This window comes from Herpailurus yagouaroundi, unplaced genomic scaffold, assembly GCF_014898765.1.
Source record: "Herpailurus yagouaroundi ecotype Mexico unplaced genomic scaffold, PumYag 67569, whole genome shotgun sequence".
Lineage (NCBI taxonomy): Eukaryota > Metazoa > Chordata > Mammalia > Carnivora > Felidae > Herpailurus > Herpailurus yagouaroundi.
In genome coordinates this window covers 4,370,108-4,389,268 of record NW_024420375.1, presented here as the reverse complement: position 1 = coordinate 4,389,268, position 19,161 = coordinate 4,370,108, and the positions used below count along the sequence as shown (strand labels likewise).

Genomic DNA, 19,161 nt, shown 5'->3' with positions numbered 1-19,161 from the left:
TCAGTTTTGTAAAATTAAAGATTTGTAGTATAAAAAAATAAAAAATAAATAAAGCTACTAGGAAAATAGCTAGGGGGCAGCCCAACTCATTGGTATCTCCTTAATAAGCATTGTGGGTACACACATGTATGGCAAATTAGCTACTATGTGTGCTTTTTATTCAAGGGTTATGTGTCTAGTAAGCATTTAGTAGTAATGACTTGCTAATGGTATGTTGATTATTTTATGCTAGGACTTCGGGATATGGGAACGTGGAGACAAGACAAACCAAGGGATCTCAGAATTGAATGCCAGTTCAGTTGGAATGGCAAAGGTAATTTTTCTTGTTTTGTTTATACCAAGTGTGGGGAAAGGACATACACCTTTGCCGTAGATGAAGACTTAACGTGAATTTGGACCATCATCAAATTGTTCTTTTTTTAAAGTTTATTTATTTAGTTTGAAAGAGAGAAAGAGCACGAGTGGAGGAAGGGCAGAGAGAGAGAGGGAGAGAGAGAATCCCAAACGGACTGCACTGTCAGCACAGAGCCCTATGCAGGTCTTGAACTTACAAACCATGAGATCATGACCTGAGCTGAAATAAAGAGTTGGATGCTTAACCATCTAGGTGCCTCCAAATTTTTCTTTTAAAACACAGGTAAATTCAGATTCTCCCATAGAACTATGGACATGTAGGTAAGATTTCTTTCATAATCTCCGGATTTATATATCCAACTGCTTTTGTAGCATATCTCTAATTATATATACCACAGAGACCTCAGAGAACATATCTTAAACTAAATTCATCTTCTCTATCATTACAAAAACAAAAAGAGGACTTGCCCTTCCATACACCAGTTGACACAACTCGATATCAGGGAACCATCTGTCAATCCTGAACCCTCCTCACTCTCATATATCATCATCATCCCACGTATCATCATCATCATCATCATCATCATCATCATTATCATTATCATCATCATCACTGCCTTTCCACTTGACTCCATCTTTTCCTTCCCTCTGCTCCTGCCTTAATTTCAGCTCTTATTACTGGAGACAGCAAGAAGGCATAAAATAGGATAGCAGGAATAGGATCACACCTATTATAATGATAAATACACATGACCTAATTTAAGTTTCTCCTGCCAAAAGACACGGATTGACTTTTAAAATATATATATCTTTTTTCAGTGTTATTTACAATAGCCAGGATATGGAAACAACCTAAGTGTCCATCTATAGAGGAATGGATAAAGATGAGATACGTATACACATGCGCACATACAAAATGCAATATTACTTAGCCATAGGAAAAAGTGAAATCTTGCCATTCATGACAATATGGATGGATGTAGAGGGTATTATACTAAGTGAAATAAACCAGACAGAGAAAGACAAATAGCATATGACTTCACTTATATGTGGAACCTAAAAAATAAAACACAATTAAAAGCACACAATAAAGTCAACTTAAATTTCCAACAGATGTTAAATGGTTAAATAAATATGAGAGAATATTATGTTGAAATAAAGAATTTTCATAATATGAAGAAACATTTACGCTGTAGTATCCTAACCAAATTTTATATGAAACATGATCTCAACTATAGAAAGATTTGCATAGAGAAAACTAATAGGGAACATACCGAAAATATTAGCATTATTTTGGGTGACTTTTTTGCCTTCTCCATACTTTTTATGTTTTCAAAATATTCTATAACAAGTATGGTATACTTTTATAATCAAGAAAAGCAAGAAATTAATAAGTAAATTCTATTTTTTAAAAAAACATGGAAACTCATCTTTGGCCTTGGTGACTAGTAACTTTCATCTTTAAGTCAATCATAGTGTCTTTTTAGGCTATTCACTTCTCTGTGGAAACTCAATGATGCGCCAATACCTAATGGCTATTGTATTTTAGTATCTTATATCCAGACAACTTGTGGTATTTCTTATGTACTGGTATCACACTAGTGGTTTACTACAAATACATCTGTGCCATGTTCAAATTATTTTTAAAGTGTGATGCTTGACTTGTCCTGTAACTTTATCTTATGTCATATCTTTTTTAAATGCATTTTTATTGAGATGTAATTGTGCAAGTTTTAAGTATACAACATATTGATTTGATATGTTTTTATTATAATATGATTACCACCAAAGAGTTAGGTAACACCTCTATCACATCATATAATTATCATTTCTTTTTTGTGGTAGGAACAATTAATATTTAATCTTAGATAATACAGTATTGTTGTCTATAATCACTATGCTGTGCATTAGATCTCCAGAACTTATTTATCTACTGGTTGCAAGTTTGTACCTTTAAACAACATCTCCTCAATTCCTCCATCCCCCAGCCCCTGGTAACCACCATTTTACTCTGTTTTTTGGAGTTTGGCTTTTTAAGTTCCACATATAAGTGATATAATACAGTATTTGTCTTTCTCTGTCTACCTTATATCACTTAACATAATGCCCTCAAGGTCCATCTCTATTGTCACAAAAAGGCAGGATTTCCTTCATTCTCATAGCTGAATAATATTCCATTACGTGTGTGTGTGTGTGTGTGTGTGTGTGTGTGTGTGTGTGTATGTGTATGTGTATCACGTCTTCTTTACCCATTCACCTGTTGGCAGACACTTAGTGTTTCCATATATTGACTTCTGTGAATAATGTTGCAATAAACATGGGGGTACATATATCCCTTTGATATCCTCTTTTCATTTCTTTTGAATATATACCCAAGAGTGGAATTGCTGGGTTGATCATATGATAGTCCTATTTTAAGTTTTTGTGGGACCCCCATAGTGTTTTCTATAGTGACAGAACCAATTTGCATTCCATCCAACAGTGTACAAGGTTTCCCGTCTCTCCACATTCTGACGCCAAAAGTTGTTACCACTTGTCTTTTAGATAATAGCCATTCTTTTAAGTTTATTTATTTATTTTGAGAGAGAGAGAGAGAGAGTGTGTGAGTGTGTGTGCCAGGGAGGGGCAGAGAGAGAGAGAGAGAGAGGAAGGTAGAGAGAGAGAGAGAATTAATCCCAAGCAGGCTCTGCACTGTCCTCATGAGCCTGATGCAGGGCTCAAACCCACGAACCACGAGATCATGACCAGAGCCGAAATCAAGAGTTGGTTGCTTAACAGAGTCATGCAGGTGCCCCGATAATAGCCATTCTTACAGGTGTGAAGTGATATTGTGTTGTGGTTTTGATTTGTATTTCCCTGTTAATTAATGACTTTGGACATTTTTTCTTGTATCCATTGGCCGTTCATATGTCTTCTTTGGAAAAAATGTATATTCAGTTCCTCTGCTCATTTTTTAATTGTTTATTATTGAATTGTATGAGTTCTTTACATAGTTTGGATATTAACCTCTTATCAGATATGCAGTGTGTAAATATTTTCTCCTATTCCATAGGTTGCCTGTTCATTTTTTTAATTGTATCTTTTTCTGTGCAGAAACTTTTTAGTTTGATGTAATACCACTTGTTGATCTTTGCTTTTGTTGCTTGTACTTTTGGTGTCATATCCAAAAAAATCATTGCCAAAGACAGTGTAAAGACGTTTTTCTCCTATGTTTTCTTCTAGAATTTTTATGGTATCAGGTCTTATGTTTAGTCCATTTTAAGTTAATTATTGTGAGGGTATAAGGTAGGGATCCAATTTCATTCTTCTGCATGTAGTTATCTAGTTTTCCCAACACCATTTGTCTCTTCAAGACCATTCTTTCTGCATTGACTGTTCCTGGCTCCCTTGTCAAATATTAAGTGACTGTAAATGCAGGGTTATTTCTGGCTTTTATTCTGTTCCATTGGTCTATTTGTCTATTTTAATGCCCATACCATAATATTTTAATTATTATAGCTTTGTAGTATGGTTTGAAATCAGGATGCATGAATGCCTCCAGCTTTGTTCTTCTTTCTCATGATTGCTTTGGCTATTTGGTGTCTTGTGGTTCCATACAAATTTTAGGATTGTTTTTGTATTTCCGTGACAAATGCCATTGGAATTTTGATAGGGCTTGCATCATATCTATAGATGGCTTTTGGTACTAAGGACATTTTAACGATATTATTCCTTCTAATCCATTGAACATGAAATATCTTTCCATTTGTTTGTGTCTTTAATTTCTTACATCAAAGTATTGTAGTTTTCATTGTACTTGGTTAAATTTATCCTTAAGTATTTTATTGCTTTTGATGCTATTGTGAATGGGATAGTTTTCTTTATTTCTTTTTCCAGATGATTTTTTTGTCATTAATGTACAGACAATTAATGTATGTTAATTTTATATCATGTAATTTTACTGAATTCACTGATTGGTTCCAACAGTTTGGGGTTAGGTTTACAATTTTCTATATACAAGATTATATCATCTTCATATAATGACAGTTTTGCCACTTCTTTCCAATTTGGATGCATTTTCTTTGTCTTGCCTAATTGCTCTAGCTAGGATTTTACAATATTATGTTGAATAAGAGTGGTGAGAGTGGGCATCCTTGTCTTTCTCCTGATCTTAGAGGAAAAGCTTTCAATTTTTCAATGTTTTTTTTTTGTTTTTATTTGAATTCCAGTTAGTTAACATACAGTATAATATTAGTTTCTGGTGTACAAAATAGTGATTCAACACTTCCATACATCACCCAGTGCTCATCACAGCAAGTGTTAGCTGTGGGGTTTGTTGTTTATGGCCTTTATTATGTTCAGGTATGTTTCTTCCATATTGAATTTGTTGATGGTTTTTATCATGAAAAGAAGTTTACAACCTCCATCTTAACTGTCTCTGGAACAATATGGGAGGTAAAGAAAAACTCAGAGGCCCCTGGGAATAAAAAATGCTACATTGTTTTTTCTGTTCTGCTGAGCATATTCAAAATGACTTCATATGCACTGATATGATACTGGGGTACAGGGAGAAGAATATATCTCTTGCTAAAAATGGTCTTTCTTTCTTTGTCCTTCACAGGCAGCCCTGGAAGCATTAGATGAACTGGACCTATTTGGTGTGAAAGGTGGGCCCCAATCAGTTATCCATGTCCTGGCTGATGAAGTACAACACTGCCAGGTAAGAGAATAATGGACCACATTATAGAAAATTTTATTCTTACCCAGACTCAGAATTAGCATGGCTTTTAGAATAAAAAGACCTGAGAGTACATAATCTGATTTATTATCATGGGCCAAAAATGTCTTATCCAAACTTCCTATACTGAGATAAGCCTGATATAGCATGAACTATAACATAGATCACAGTCCTGTTCTCTCATCCATGGTTATAAAGGGATCCCACCATACTGTGCAGAATTCTCCACTGTTGTCATATCAAGGGTCTATGGGCTCTACTCGTGAATATCTCCTTTTCTAAATATGCCAAGAGAACAAGAGGTGAGTGATTTTGAGTGTTCTTCTTGATAGTGGCTTTGAAATATTCTTTTGTCCCCAGTTGGCTCTGGGCTGAGATGTTTGGAGATTAGACTGTTTAAGTGGCAAAAATACGTATCTTCAGTTTTGTTTAGGGTTACTCTCTGTATTGAAAGATTAACGTTCTTCTCATTGGCAAGATGACCTTCTCCTTGCCTTCAAACTCTGATTAGATACCCATAATGAATATAAACTCATCTTCTAATTTTAAAATGTGAAATTTTCCTTGGAAAAGATAAATGTCAGCAGTTGAGGAGCTGAGCCTTCCACATCTTGCTTCTCAGCAGCTACATTTTCTCTTATCTTTACCCTTAAATGGCCAATGGAGCAAGGGGACTATGGGCAAGATGATGTTAGTGTATTCTTCATCCATTAGTAGCTGCTTAAGATCCAGGATTGGGAAGCATTGAGAACAGTGTTAAGACAATGGATTATTTACACAAATAACTAGTTTTCTAAGCTCTCACTTAGAAATTATTATTGAATTATCATTGAATTCAATATTGAATTTAATTGAATCATTATTATTGAATAATCTTTGGGTTTTCTCCTGAATGATCCTTTTCCACATAAATCTTTTGAAATTAAAGCTGTTAGTTTTATAATCCCAACTTAACTACTAATGTGCCACATTTGACTTCTTTCTTTCTTTTTAGTCTATCCTTAATTCACTACTCCCCCGGGCTTCAACATCCAAAGAGGTAGATGCTAGTCTACTTTCAGTTATTTCGTTCCCAGCCTTTGCAGTAGAAGATAGCCAGTTGGTGGAGCTTACAAAGCAAGAAATCATCACCAAGCTTCAGGTATGTCCATATGTGCTCTTCTTTTCTTTAAGGCTTTGACTTTAAAGAGAAATTAATTCTCTTGGGAGCCTTGAGTCAACGATTTAACCAAATGATCAGGGTTAACACCACCAGTAATAAAGCATATTGACATCATGTGGCCCCAGATACAGTGCACTGAGAAGTGCACAGCGCCAGTGTGGTATCCATGCAAATAACACGTAATCTCAGTCATGGGAAAACATCAGACAAAACCAAATTGAGGGCCATTCTACAAAATAACTGATGAGCTCTTCAAAACTGTCAAGGTGATGAAAGACAAGGAAAGACTGAGGAACTATCACAGACTGGAAGAGACTAATGAGACATGACAACTAAATGGAATGGGATCCTAAAATGGATATGGAACAAGAAAAAACAAAGCCGTTAGTGGAAAAACTGGCAGGGCGCCTGGGTGGCTCAGTCAGTTAAGCGTCCGAGTTCGGCTCAGGTCATGATCTTGCAGATCGTGGGTTCTGAGCTGTCAGCACAGAGCCTGGAGCCTGCTTCAGATTCTGTGTCTCCCTCTCTCTCTCTCTCTCTCTCTCTGCCCATTGCTCACTTGTGCACTCACTCGCTCTCTCTCTCTCAAAAACAAATATTTAAAAAGAAAGAAGGAAAAACTGGCAAAGTCCAAATAAGTTCTGTACTTTGGTTAATAGTCTTGTGCCAAGGTTAATTTTTTAGTTTTTGTTCATGTTATGTGGTTATGTAAGAAGTTAATATAAAGGGACAGTGATTGAAGGGTAGTGGTGACTCTCTGTACTGTTTTTGCAACTCTTGTCTAAGTCTCAAATTATCAAAATTTTTAAAATATATTGTCTTTTTCTTTGAGCCTCTCATCTCTTATGAGCTGTGTGAACAGCCCACATAGTAATTGGGCTGTTACAGACTTATCCTATGGTGGAAAGTGATGAAAGAGTTATTAGAAACTCTGCTTTAGGGAAGAGCCTGTAACTTAGCCCTCACTTGAACACACATTGATTTCTGAAATCAGTTTCTGCTACTGGGCTGTTATCAAAGGTTTTTTTAGATTATATTTTATTATTTTTTAAATACTGTATATGTATTGGTGATAGATTGGCCCATGTAGCTCTTGCAAAGACTGTATTTGATGGACTATATGGCTATACCAATGTGCATGCTTCCACTGTTTCTTTTCTTTGGGTTTCCAGGGTCGTTATGGTTGCTGTCGCTTTCTACGAGATGGATATAAAACTCCCAAAGAGGTGGGTTTCTTTTCCCCCAAAATGAGTCCAAGGTAGCATGGTCAGTACTGTTTGCAGTCTCATTCAGATAATATTTAACTCACTGGTGGTACTTAAAATAATCACTAAAGGGGCACCTGGGTAGCTCAGTTGCTTAAGCATCTGACTCTTGGTTTCAGCTGAGGTCATGATCTCACAGGTTCATGAGTTCGAGCCCCGCATCAGGCTCTGCACTGGCAGCGCAGAGCCTGCTTGGGATTCTCTCTCTCCCTTACTCTCTTCCCCTCCCCCACTTGTCCTGTCTCTGCCTCTCAAAATAAATACACTTTAAAAACATATATAAAATAAAATAATCACTAAATAGGTTACAGTAACTAATGTTTCCTACCTTTGTTGGGCTTAGTTGCCAAGTTCTATTTGTGAGCCTTTATGGATTAAATAAAATAGAGGAAGGTGTAGTTCTTCCACCTCTTGCAGCTGGTTAGTTTCAGGAAAGAGCTACTGACAGACACTTAAATCAGTGGGTGAAAGTTTAAGCAGAAACAGAATATTTGAATAGTCTCAAAGTATCTTCCTCCCAAATATTTAATAGTTACAAAGGGAAAAATCTTTTCTTCAATAGCACTTTCTTCCCCCTTCCGCCTTTTTGTGGTTGGTTGGTTCTAAACAGTACCTGATCTTGAAAAGTTTAACTTGCTTTTGCTCCACCTGTCAAAAATTCTCCTTGGAATTATCAATGGAGAAAGTTAAGTATTACTAAAGGGAATGAATGGTCAATAAGAAGCACTTCACTAGGAATGTAAACATTTTTTAATCATCGAGCTCAAACTCTTCTGGTCTACTTTCCTTCTTCTCCTTTATTCTTTAGTCCTGCTGATTTCTATCTCTACTGATCTATAAAAATTATGCTCTGAAATACCATCAGAATGTCCCAAGTGATCAATCCAGTAGCCTTTTCCCACTCCTCATTGTACTTGCCTTCTCTGTAGTACATTACTGTTACCTACCCTTCCATTTTCATGAAATTCTTTTCCTATTTAATTTATACAGTTCTACACTATCCTCATTCTTTTTGTTTTTTCCTCACCAAACTATGAGAGCATAACCAAGATTCCGTTCTCAGGTCATCTATTCACTATATGTAGCTACTACATTTGTAACTTGTGCTTCAAGTGTCACCTGTACGAGGATGACTCCCAAATCCTCATCTCTGTTGCTGTCCTTTGAAGCATTTCTATTTATACGTTCTGCTGCTACCTCAAACTTAACAAATACAAAACCAAACCCATGTTTATTAGGAATTAATATCACTTCTTCACATACTTGCCTATGTTGTCATTTTTATCCCAGTTCTACGGGTTACAAGTCATATCACAAAGTACTTGCTAAGGGAGGAGGGGTGTGTACACGCTCTGCAAGGCTGTATTGTGATACCTCTGAACTAAAGATATGTGTCTGAATTTGCAGTGATAAAATAGACTTTGTTTATTGTGTTTTTACCAGGATCCCAACCGTCTGTACTATGAACCATCTGAGCTGAAGTTATTTGAAAACATTGAGTGTGAATGGCCATTGTTCTGGACATACTTTATTCTTGATGGGGTCTTTAGTGGCAATGCAGAACAGGTAATATGCTGGGGAAAGAGCTTTTCAGCAGAATGTTTTTGTTATGTCTTCTTCTTTCAGTTACTGTTTGTGCTGACCCTGTGACCAAATGGAATTCTTCCCTAATAGGGAAGAGACAGAGTTGTCTTCTAGAGACTAGCAGTTGGGGATACTAGGTTAAGAGTTGAAAGACCTGGATATTGCCATTGCTCAGACTTGACCTTTAATAAGTACAGAGAGCACAATAACAAGCCCTGTCCACTTGCCTCAGTTATAAGAGGTACTTGGATTTGTATGTCTTTTTTTTAAATCTCGGAAATGATGTTCTGACTTTAGCCCCCCACCCAAAAAAAAACCCCAAAACAACAACAACCCATTCATACCCTGTCCTTGCCCCAAAAAACGTGGTCATCATCATTTTTGGGGCTACATGAATAAAGTAATTTAGAAACCATCATTGGAAAACAGTGAGACTGGGAAATTTAATCAAGTAAGTTTAGTGTTCGGCATTCTACAAATTGACCATGGTCTAAGCTTGGACATGAATCCAGCACATTTGTAAGTCCCTTATACTTAGCTACATAAAACATAATTCTGTGTAATTTGAATGCTTTGGCCAATATTAATCTGTAACTGCCAGGGGTGCCTGGGTGGCTCAGTCAGTTAAACATAAGCTCAGATCATGGTCTCCCAATTCGTGGGTTCGAGTCCCACATCAGGCTCATGCTGAGAGCTCAGAGATTGGAGTCTGTGTCAGATTCTGTGTCTCCCTCTCTCTCTGCCCCTCCCCTGCTCACTCTCTGTCTCTCTCAAAAATAAACATTAACTTTTTTTAAATCTGTAACTGCCAATATGAGTTTAAGTAATAGGGTTACACCAAAGTTTCAGAGGCCATAAAGTGTTTTACTCTAAATTTTAGTAAATTAAAGGATATCCCTTTTTGAGAAGGCAAATAAGATAAGCAGTAATAGAAATAACCCACCCTATTTTGATTCTACCATTTTTCTCCCTCCTTCTCAAATTCCACAGAACTGTGGAAAATCCACAGAATTTCAAAAACCTTTCTTACTCAAAGAAAGATTTATTTATTATACGTGCCTACCAACTACAAAACACACAGGTTTTTTGGACTCTGTGGGGGAAAAAAGAGTTGAGAGACCTGGATTCTTTTTTATTCTTTTCTTTTGTCTGGGTTCCGTAGTAACTATTAAGTAGTCCAAGTATAGTCACTGACTTCTTCAGGTTCTCTGTATACAATGAAAATAGTTTTTTGTTTTTCTTAAAAGAAGAAAATATCCCTAAAGTTTTTTTTTAATTTTACAGATGAAGATATGCCGTAAGAACAAGGGAGGTCAGTTCGGCTATAATAAGACATATATGTTTCTTGAAGATCACCATGCTCTGCATATTTGAGAAATAAAAACTATAGGGCTCATGGGAAAATGAGGTTGGGACACAACACTTAAAAAGTTTGTCAGAAATATATACAAAGCAATAGGAACCTGGGGTGCCTGGCTGGCTCAGTCAGTTAAGTGTCTGACTTCGGCTCAGGTCATGATCTCACAGTTCACGGGTTCGAGCCCCACATCAAACTCTCTGCTGACAGCTCAGAGCCTGGAGCCTGCTTCAGCTTCTGTGTCTCCCTTTCTCTCTGCCCCTCCCCCACTCACGGTCTGTCTTTCTTGCTTTCAAAAATAAATAAAACAGGGGCGCCTGGGTGGCACAGTCGGTTAAGCGTCCGACTTCAGTTCAGGTCACGATCTCGCGGTCCGTGAGTTCGAGCCCCGCGTCAGGCTCTGGGCTGATGGCTCAGAGCCTGGAGCCTGTTTCCCATTCTGTGTCTCCCTCTCTCTCTGCCCCTCCCCCGTTCATGCTCTGTCTCTCTCTGTCCCAAAAATAAATAAACGTTGAAAAAAAAAATTTTTTTAAATAAATAAATAAATAAATAAAACATTAAAAATAATAAAATAAACATTAAAAAATTTTAAAACAATAGGAACCTAATAAACACAGTATTGTAACTTTATGCATGGTGAATGGTTAAGAAATACATAAATATCACAATATGACACTTGTACCTTGTAAAAGACCTAAGGTTTGCTCATGGACATATGCATCCATGTTCCTGCCAGGTGACCTGCTGGGCTCTCATACCCACCACTCTGTGTGCCAGAGGAGGAGAACAAGAAAGATAGCACGAGAGTGAGGAGAAAGAGAAAAAGAACACAGAACAGACAGAATAATTAAAAAATAAACTGTGAAGAAAGGAAAGGAAATTAAAGAAACAGGAAGGCACAGAGTCATGTACCTAGGGTGGCCATGAAAAGGGAGCAGCTCAGAAGTTACTATGCAGTGGTAGAAGGAATGTTGTCTGAAATTGGACAGAAAGTTGTAACACGAAACGTGGATGAGCGTGGTTCTATTTTCCTCCTGAAGTGTGTGCGTGTGTATGTTTTGGGTATTCTTACACAGCTCAGTTCAGCTGAGTGTATACTCTTGCAATTGTGTGTAAGCAAATGTCAAATTTATGTTATGCTCAAATTGTTCCCTCATACATCAAATGCATCAGAATAAATTTGTGTTTGCAAAACAACCGTTAGAACTGTTTTTTCCCCACCATAAATTATCATAGGGTTTTTTTTGTCTGTTTTGTCTTGTTTGCTTTTTAGGCATTACTAATCTACCACAAATTATTAAGCAAAAAAATGTGAACTTCACTATAATAGAAAATTTAGCAGGTAAAATACAGTTTTTAAATATTTTTTTAATGTTTGTTTATTTTTGAGAGAAAGAGAGAGCATGAGCAGGGGAGGGACAGAGAGAGGAGATAGAGAATCTGAAGGAGGCTTCAGGCTCTGAGCTGTCTGCACAGAGCCCAATGCAGGGCTCGAACTCAAGAACCCTGAAATCATGACCTGAGCTGAAGTTGGACACTTAACTGACTGAGCGCCACCCAGGCGCCCCTTAAATACAGTTTTAAAAGCCAGTACATGTAAAGGCAAGAAGCTATGTTTAGAATAGGACATAGTGGATCAAAACAGGCCTTTGGAGACAGGCTGACTTGAGGTCAAATCCAGGCTCAACCTTACACTTTCTGCATGATCTTCCACGAGTTCATAACGTCTTTGAGCTTTCATTTTTCAGTAAAAAGGTTTTAACTGCATATACCTCCTAGGATGGTTGTAAAAATTATAAATGTGTTCAAGTACGCAAAACTCCTAGCATAGTATCTGGCCTGCAATAAGCATTTCTCAAATGCTACTTTCCTTTCTTCTCCATTTTACCAGGTGAATATGTTCCTTTGCATTAGGACTCTCTTGGGCTACAACACTCCTTGAGTTCCTGAGGGAACACTCTATAAACTTTTTTTCCCTTTATCTACAGGTTCAAGAATATAGAGAGGCTCTTGAAACTGTCCTCATCAAGGGCAAAAATGGAGTCCCACTTTTGCCAGAGCTGTATAGTGTGCCTCCGGACAAGGTGAGCTGGACAAGTACCATTACACAGAGCTGGGAGAAGAGCAGTACCTCCACAGGACTGCCTCATTTGAGTCAAACCAGTTTTAACTTTCTGATCTTCATGTTCTAAAAATTTGTCTTTAGGTATAAGATGATAAAAATATGATTTAACGCCTTTGAAAATAATTTATTTTATTTTTTAAATATAATTTATTGACAAATTGGTTTCCATACAACATCCAGTGCTCATCCCAACAGGTGCCCTCCTCAATGCCCATCACCCAACTCCATACCCGAAAAACAAATAATCCAGTGAAGACATGGGCAGAAGACATTAATAGAAACTTTTCCAAAGAAGACATCCAGATGGCCAACAGACACATGAAACGATGAAAATAATTTTTTAATGTTTATTTTCATTTTTGAGAGAGAGAGCATGATGGGGGAGGGACAGAGAGAGAGGGATACAGAGGATCCAAAGCAGGCTCTGCACTGAGAGCAGAGAGCCTGATATAAGGCTTGAGCTCACAAACTGGGAGATCATGACTTGAGCTGAAGCTGGACACTTAACCAAGTGAGCCAAACAGGCGCCCTGAAAATAAATTTTTAAAGCAGTCTCGGTTATGGCACTGTTGCATAATGAGACAAGGGCAAGACCAAACATTACAATGGTAGTTTCATGGGTGTATATTTATCCTCAAACTCATTAAGATGCATACAGTAAATATGCATGGCCTTTTTATATGTCAACCATACCTCAATTTAAAAAAATTAATTGTTCAGAGACTGATTTTTTAAATGTTTTTAAAGCTTATTTATTTTGAGAGAGAGACAGAACAGGGGAGGGGTAGAGAGGGACGGAGAAAGAGAGAATCCCAAGCAGACTCCATGCTGTCAGCACAGAGCCCGATGTGGGGCTTGAACCCACAAACCGAGAGATCATGACCTGAGCCAGAATGAAGAGCCAGAAGCTTACCCGACTAAGCCAACCAGGCACCCCCAGATATTGATTTATTTTTAAAGACCAAACCTTAAGGTTAGGAATGATATGGAGATCAGTAGGCAGACGTACAGCGATGTTCTGTGTAAACTGTCAGGATTTGGTATTCTCTGTTTTGAGGCCAGTAATATGGGATTGTTTGAGTAGATCAGGTTTGAAAAATGTTGTAGGTCTCCGTTTTCCCACCATGCCAGTTGGGAGTACCATTGTTCCTCTTCTCCATTATGAAGGAGCATTAGCCATGGGAGGGTTGTAATCTTCCATCCTGGTGGGGATGGATGTAATAAACTTCTAGAAACATCAGCAGCACCATCTGAAAGTTTGTTAGAAATGCAGATCTCAGGCTTTCCTCCACACTCAGAATCTCGGTCAGAATCTGCCTTTGGATAAGATCCTCAGGTGATTTGTATGTACCTACATTTAAAGGAGCACTTCCCGGGGTGCCTGTGTGGCTCAATCGGTTAAGTGTCCGACCTCAGCTCAGGTCATGATTTCACGGCTCACAAGTTCAAGCCCCGCATTGGCTCTGTGCTGACAGCTCGGAGCCTGGAGCTGCTTGGATTCTGTGTCTCCCTCTCTCTGCCCCTCCCTCACTCACACTCTGTCTCTCTCTGTCTCTCTCTCTCTCTTAAAAATAAATAAACATTTTTTACAAAGGAGCACTACCCTAGGTTGTAGTCACAGTGCTTAACTTTTCGGTGCGTTGCATATATAACTGTTTTACAGGGTATGAGTCACGATCCAGATTCAGCCCTTTTGTTGTCCAGTATCTTTAACCTTCTATTATCTTTTGTGTGGCTTCTTTATCTTTTCTTTTAGGTTGACGAAGAATATCAAAATCCTCACACTGTGGACCGAGTCCCCATGGGCAAGTTGCCCCATATGTGGGGTCAGTCTCTGTACATCTTAGGAAGCTTGATGGCAGAGGTAAGGGGAAGTATCAAGCCTCTTCCACTTTTTTTCTGCTTAATCACTGCAAGAATCAGATTTGTGAGTAGCTCATTAAATCTGGATATACCTTTTGCCTTTTATATTCTGCCTTAATTATATATTTTCCTCTAGGTCAGGTGCTTAGAGTGGGAATATGGCCAATCATTCACAAAAATCTTTCCCCCTGGCAACCATGTCTCTCATACTGCGTAGGGCTTCCTACCTTGGTACTATACTTAGAGCTGCTCTGAGATCAGGGCCTAGATCTTACTCTTTCAAAATACTCCCCTAGTGCCTTGCCTGGTGACTGATGAATGCACTTGTGCTTAGATAGTAATGTTGACTGATAATGGATTTAAGTACTAACTTTTACAAGCAATATGATGTTTCATTATTTAATTGAGTAAGCTCATAAGATAATCTTAGGCACCATGACAAGTGTTTGGGAACATCATAGTTTTTTTTAATTTTTATTTCTTTATTTTGAGAGAGAGAGAAGAAAAGCAGAGAGAGAGAGAGAGAGAGAGAGAGAGAGAGAGAATGAATGAGAATCCCAGGCAGGCTCCTCACTGTCAGCACAGAGCCCAGTGTGGGGCTCAAAGTCATGAACCCTGAGATCATGACCTGAGCCAAAATCAAGAGTCTAACGCTTAACCAACTGAGCTACCCAGGTGGCCCAGGAACATCATAGTTTTTAAAAATTTGTTTGTTTATTTTTGTTAAGGGGCCCTTTAAATGTTTTTTTATGTTAAATTCTGTTGAAACAGCTCTTAAATGTAGCACTTGAGAATTTCGTACTTTATGTTCAGCTTATTTTTGATATTTTGAGCTATTGTAAGCATTCTCTTTCTCGAAGTTTCCCAGATTTACCGGCAAATCTATTTCCCCATTGTAGGTTATTATGGTAAGTTATAACTGAGGCTCCTAGAAGATCTAAGATGGGACTTAGCTATCCTTTCTAAGCCAGTCTCTTTGACCTGTTTATATGTGACTATTTTCTGCAGCTGTTTTTGTTCTATTTTGGTTTTTTTTCTCAGTTTCACTGAGCTATAATTGACATACATCCATGTGAGTTTGAGGTGTACAGCATAAAAGTTTGATTATCTTTAGTTGATATTATTAAGAATGTAGCAATAATGAGCAGAAAGATTTGTTTAAAATAATCCTTACCTGATGACTTTCTCATTCAGTGCTATAAATAAATTAAATGCTGTGAAAAAGGAGGAAATGAATGGTGTTTTTAAGAGCAAATGGGTGAATTCGTCCCATTTCAGCAAGGACAGAAATTCAAGTCAAAAGATATATGCTGAGAATAAAGCATAACAGTCACATGAATAAATGAGAAAACAAGATCTAAATTATTGATAATAAGCACTGTGATTTGATTATCTAATTATATGCATCCAGAGAAGGTGGAGTTTTAGCTAAAAAACTTTCTGCTTATCACTTACACCCCATCTATTTCCAGCAAAGAACTTGTGGCCACCACTAGAAGGTATTTGTTTTCTTTCCATACCTGCCTCTCACAGGTTATGATGTGAGGTTTTGGCACTGCTGTGTTTTTTCTCCTCAAACATTAGCTTTTTACGCCCCTGAAAGGCTATAGTGGAAAAAGCATGAATTTAGGTACCTTGTACAAATAAATTACTTACCTAAAAAAATTTAGGTTTTTTTGGTTGAGATGTAACAATCTTTTTATGGTTTTTCTTTAGGGATTTTTAGCTCCTGGTGAAATTGATCCCCTGAATCGAAGGTTTTCTACTGTACCAAAGCCAGATGTTGTGGTTCAAGGTATGGATTCTTATTCCCAGCATTAAAACTTTATATTAAAGATCTGTTTTGTACCAGTAAATGATGGCTTTATTGTTTATCATGTGTTTTGTTCAGCCTCAAAAAGTATACAATTAACTTGGTTCTGTTTGGTTTCAAGATTGCTATTAATCTTAATCATGAACAAATGCTTAATAAATGATGTTATTTGATACGCTTAACCACTTCTTACTTCTGGAAAGTCTTTTCATTGTCATGATATTGTAGCCTCCTGATTGTTTCTACTTTCTTTCCGAACATTACTTCTGTGCTTCTTCTGTTAGTACTCCTTTCTTCTCATACCCTTTTTAAAAATTTTTTTAATATATGAAATTTATTGTCAGATTGGTTTCCATACAACACCCAGTGCTCATCCCAAAAGATGCCCTCTTCAATAACCATCAACCACATTCCCCTCCCTCCCACCCCCCATCAACCCTCCATTTGTTCTCAGTTTTTCAGAGTCTCTTATGCTTTGGCTGTCTCCCACTCTAACATCTTTTTTTTTCCCTTCCTCTCCCCCATGGGTTTCTGTTAAGTTTCTCAGGATCCACATAAGAGTGAAAACATATGGTATCTGTCTTTCTCTGTATGGCTTATTTCACTTAGCATAACACTCTCCAGTACCATCCATGTTGCTACAAAGGGTCATATTTCATTCTTTCTCATTGCCACGTAGTACTCCATTGTGTATATAAACCACAATTTCTTTATCCATTCATCAGTTGATGGACATTTAGGCTCTTTCCATAATTTGGCTATTGTTGAGAGTGCTGCTAGAAACATTGGGGTACAAGTGCCCCTATGCATCAGTACTCTTGTATCCCTTGGGTAAATTCCTAGCAGTGCTATTGCTGGGTCATAGGGTAGGTCTATTTTTAATTTTCTGAGGAACCTCCACACTGCTTTCCAGAGCGGCTGCACCAATTTGCATTCCCACCAACAGTGCAAGAGGGTTCCCGTCTCTCCACATCCTCTCCAGCATCTATAGTCTCCTGATTTGTTCATTTTGGCCACTCTGGCGTGAGGTGATACCTGAGTGTGGTTTTGATTTGTATTTCCCTGATAAGGAGCGACGCTGAACATCTTTTCATGTGCCTGTTGGCCATCTGGATGTCTTCTTTAGAGAAGTGTCTATTCATGTTTTCTGCCCATTTCTTCACTGGGTCATTTGTTTTTCGGGTGTGGAGTTTGGTGAGCTCTTTATAGATTTTGGATACTAGCCCTTTGTCCCATATGTCATTTGCAAATATCTTTTCCCATTCCGTTGGTTGCCTTTTAGTTTTGTTGGTTGTTTCCTTTGCTGTGCAGAAGCTTTTATCTTCATGAGGTCCCAACAGTTCATTTTTGCTTTTAATTCCCTTCCCTTTGGGGATGTGTCAAGTCAGAAACTGCTGTGGCTGAGGACAGAGAGGTCTTTTCCTGCTTTCTCCTCTAGTGTTTTGATGGTTTCCTGTCTCACATTCAGGTCCTTGATCCATTTTGAGTTTATTTTTGTGAATGGTGTGAGAAAGTGGTCTAGTTTCAACCTTCTGCATGTTGCTGTCCAGTTCTCCCAGCACCATTTGTTAAAGAGACTGTCTTTTTTCCATTGGATGTTCTTTCTGCTTTGTCAAAGATGAGTTGGCCATGCATTTGTGGGTCTAGTTCTGGGGTTTCTATTCTCTTCCATTGGTCTATGTGTCTGTTTTTGTGCCAATACCATGCTGTCTTGATGATGACAGCTTTGTAGTAGAGGCTAAAGTCTGGGATTGTGATGCCTCGTGCTTTGGTCTTCTTCTTCAAAATTCCTTTGGCTATTCGGGGCCTTTTGTGGTTCCATATGAATTTTAGGATTGCTTGTTCTAGTTTCGAGAAGAATGCTGTTGCAATTTTGATTGGGATTGCATTGAATGTGTAGATAGCTTTGGGTAGTATTGACATTTTGACAATATTTATTCTTCCAGTCCATCAGCACGGAATGTTTTCCCATTTCTTTATATCTTCTTCAGTTTCCTTCATAAGCTTTCTATAGTTTTCAGCATACAGATCTTTTACATCTTTGGTTAGATTTATTCCTAGGTATTTTATGCTTCTTGGTGCAATTGTGAATGGGATCAGTTTCTTTGTCTTCTGTTGCTTCATTATTAGTGTATAAGAATGCAACTGATTTCTGTACATTGATTTTGTATCCTGCAACTTTGCTGAATTCATGTATCAGTTCTAGCAGACTTTTGGTGGAGTCTATCGGATTTTCCATGTATAATATCATGTCATCTGCAAAAAGTGAAAGTTTGATTTCATCTCTGCCAATTTTGATTCCTTTGATTTCCTTTTGTTGTCTGATTGCTGATGCTAGAACTTCCAACACTATGTTAATCAACAGCAGTGAGAGTGGACATCCCTGTCGTGTTCCTGATCTCAGGGAAAAAGCTCTCAGTTTTTCCCCATTGAGGATGGTGTTAGCTGTGGGCTTTTCATACGTGGCTTTGATGATGTTTAAGTATGTTCCTTCTTTCCCGACTTTCTCGAGGGTTTTTATTAAGAAAGTTGCTGAATTTTGTCAAAGGCCTTTCTGCATCGATTGACAGGATCATATGGTTCTTATCTTTTCTTTTATTAATGTGATGTATCATGCTGATTGATTTGCGAATGTTGAACCAGCCCTGCATCCCAGGAATGAATCCCACTTGATCATGGTGAATAATTCTTTTTATATGGTGTTGAATTCGATTTGCTAGTAGCTTACTGAGAATTTTTGCATCCATATTCATCAGGGATATTGGCCTGTAGTTCTCTTTTTTTACTGGGTCTCTGTCTGGTTTAGGAATCACAGTAACAGTGCCTTCATAGAATGAGTCTGGAAGTTTTCCTTTCCTGTCTATTTTTTGGAACAGCTTGAGAAGGATAGGTATTATCTCTGCTTTAAACGTCTGGTAGAA

At 37.8% G+C, this 19,161-nt stretch overlaps 1 protein-coding gene across 6 annotated transcripts in view; it reads left to right on the top strand.

Annotated features, from left to right (window-relative positions):
• Positions 1 to 19,161, top strand: part of PHKA1 (phosphorylase kinase regulatory subunit alpha 1) — a 168,770-nt gene that overhangs the window by 37,148 nt on the left and 112,461 nt on the right. For all 6 annotated transcript variants that reach the window (XM_040467720.1, XM_040467719.1, XM_040467718.1 and 3 more), the window contains exons 6-13: positions 233 to 313; positions 4,955 to 5,053; positions 6,066 to 6,212; positions 7,406 to 7,459; positions 8,942 to 9,064; positions 12,428 to 12,523; positions 14,321 to 14,428; positions 16,144 to 16,222. In XM_040467720.1, the coding sequence (XP_040323654.1) occupies positions 233 to 313; positions 4,955 to 5,053; positions 6,066 to 6,212; positions 7,406 to 7,459; positions 8,942 to 9,064; positions 12,428 to 12,523; positions 14,321 to 14,428; positions 16,144 to 16,222 (787 nt within the window). The remainder of the gene's footprint in view (positions 1 to 232; positions 314 to 4,954; positions 5,054 to 6,065; positions 6,213 to 7,405; positions 7,460 to 8,941; positions 9,065 to 12,427; positions 12,524 to 14,320; positions 14,429 to 16,143; positions 16,223 to 19,161) is intronic.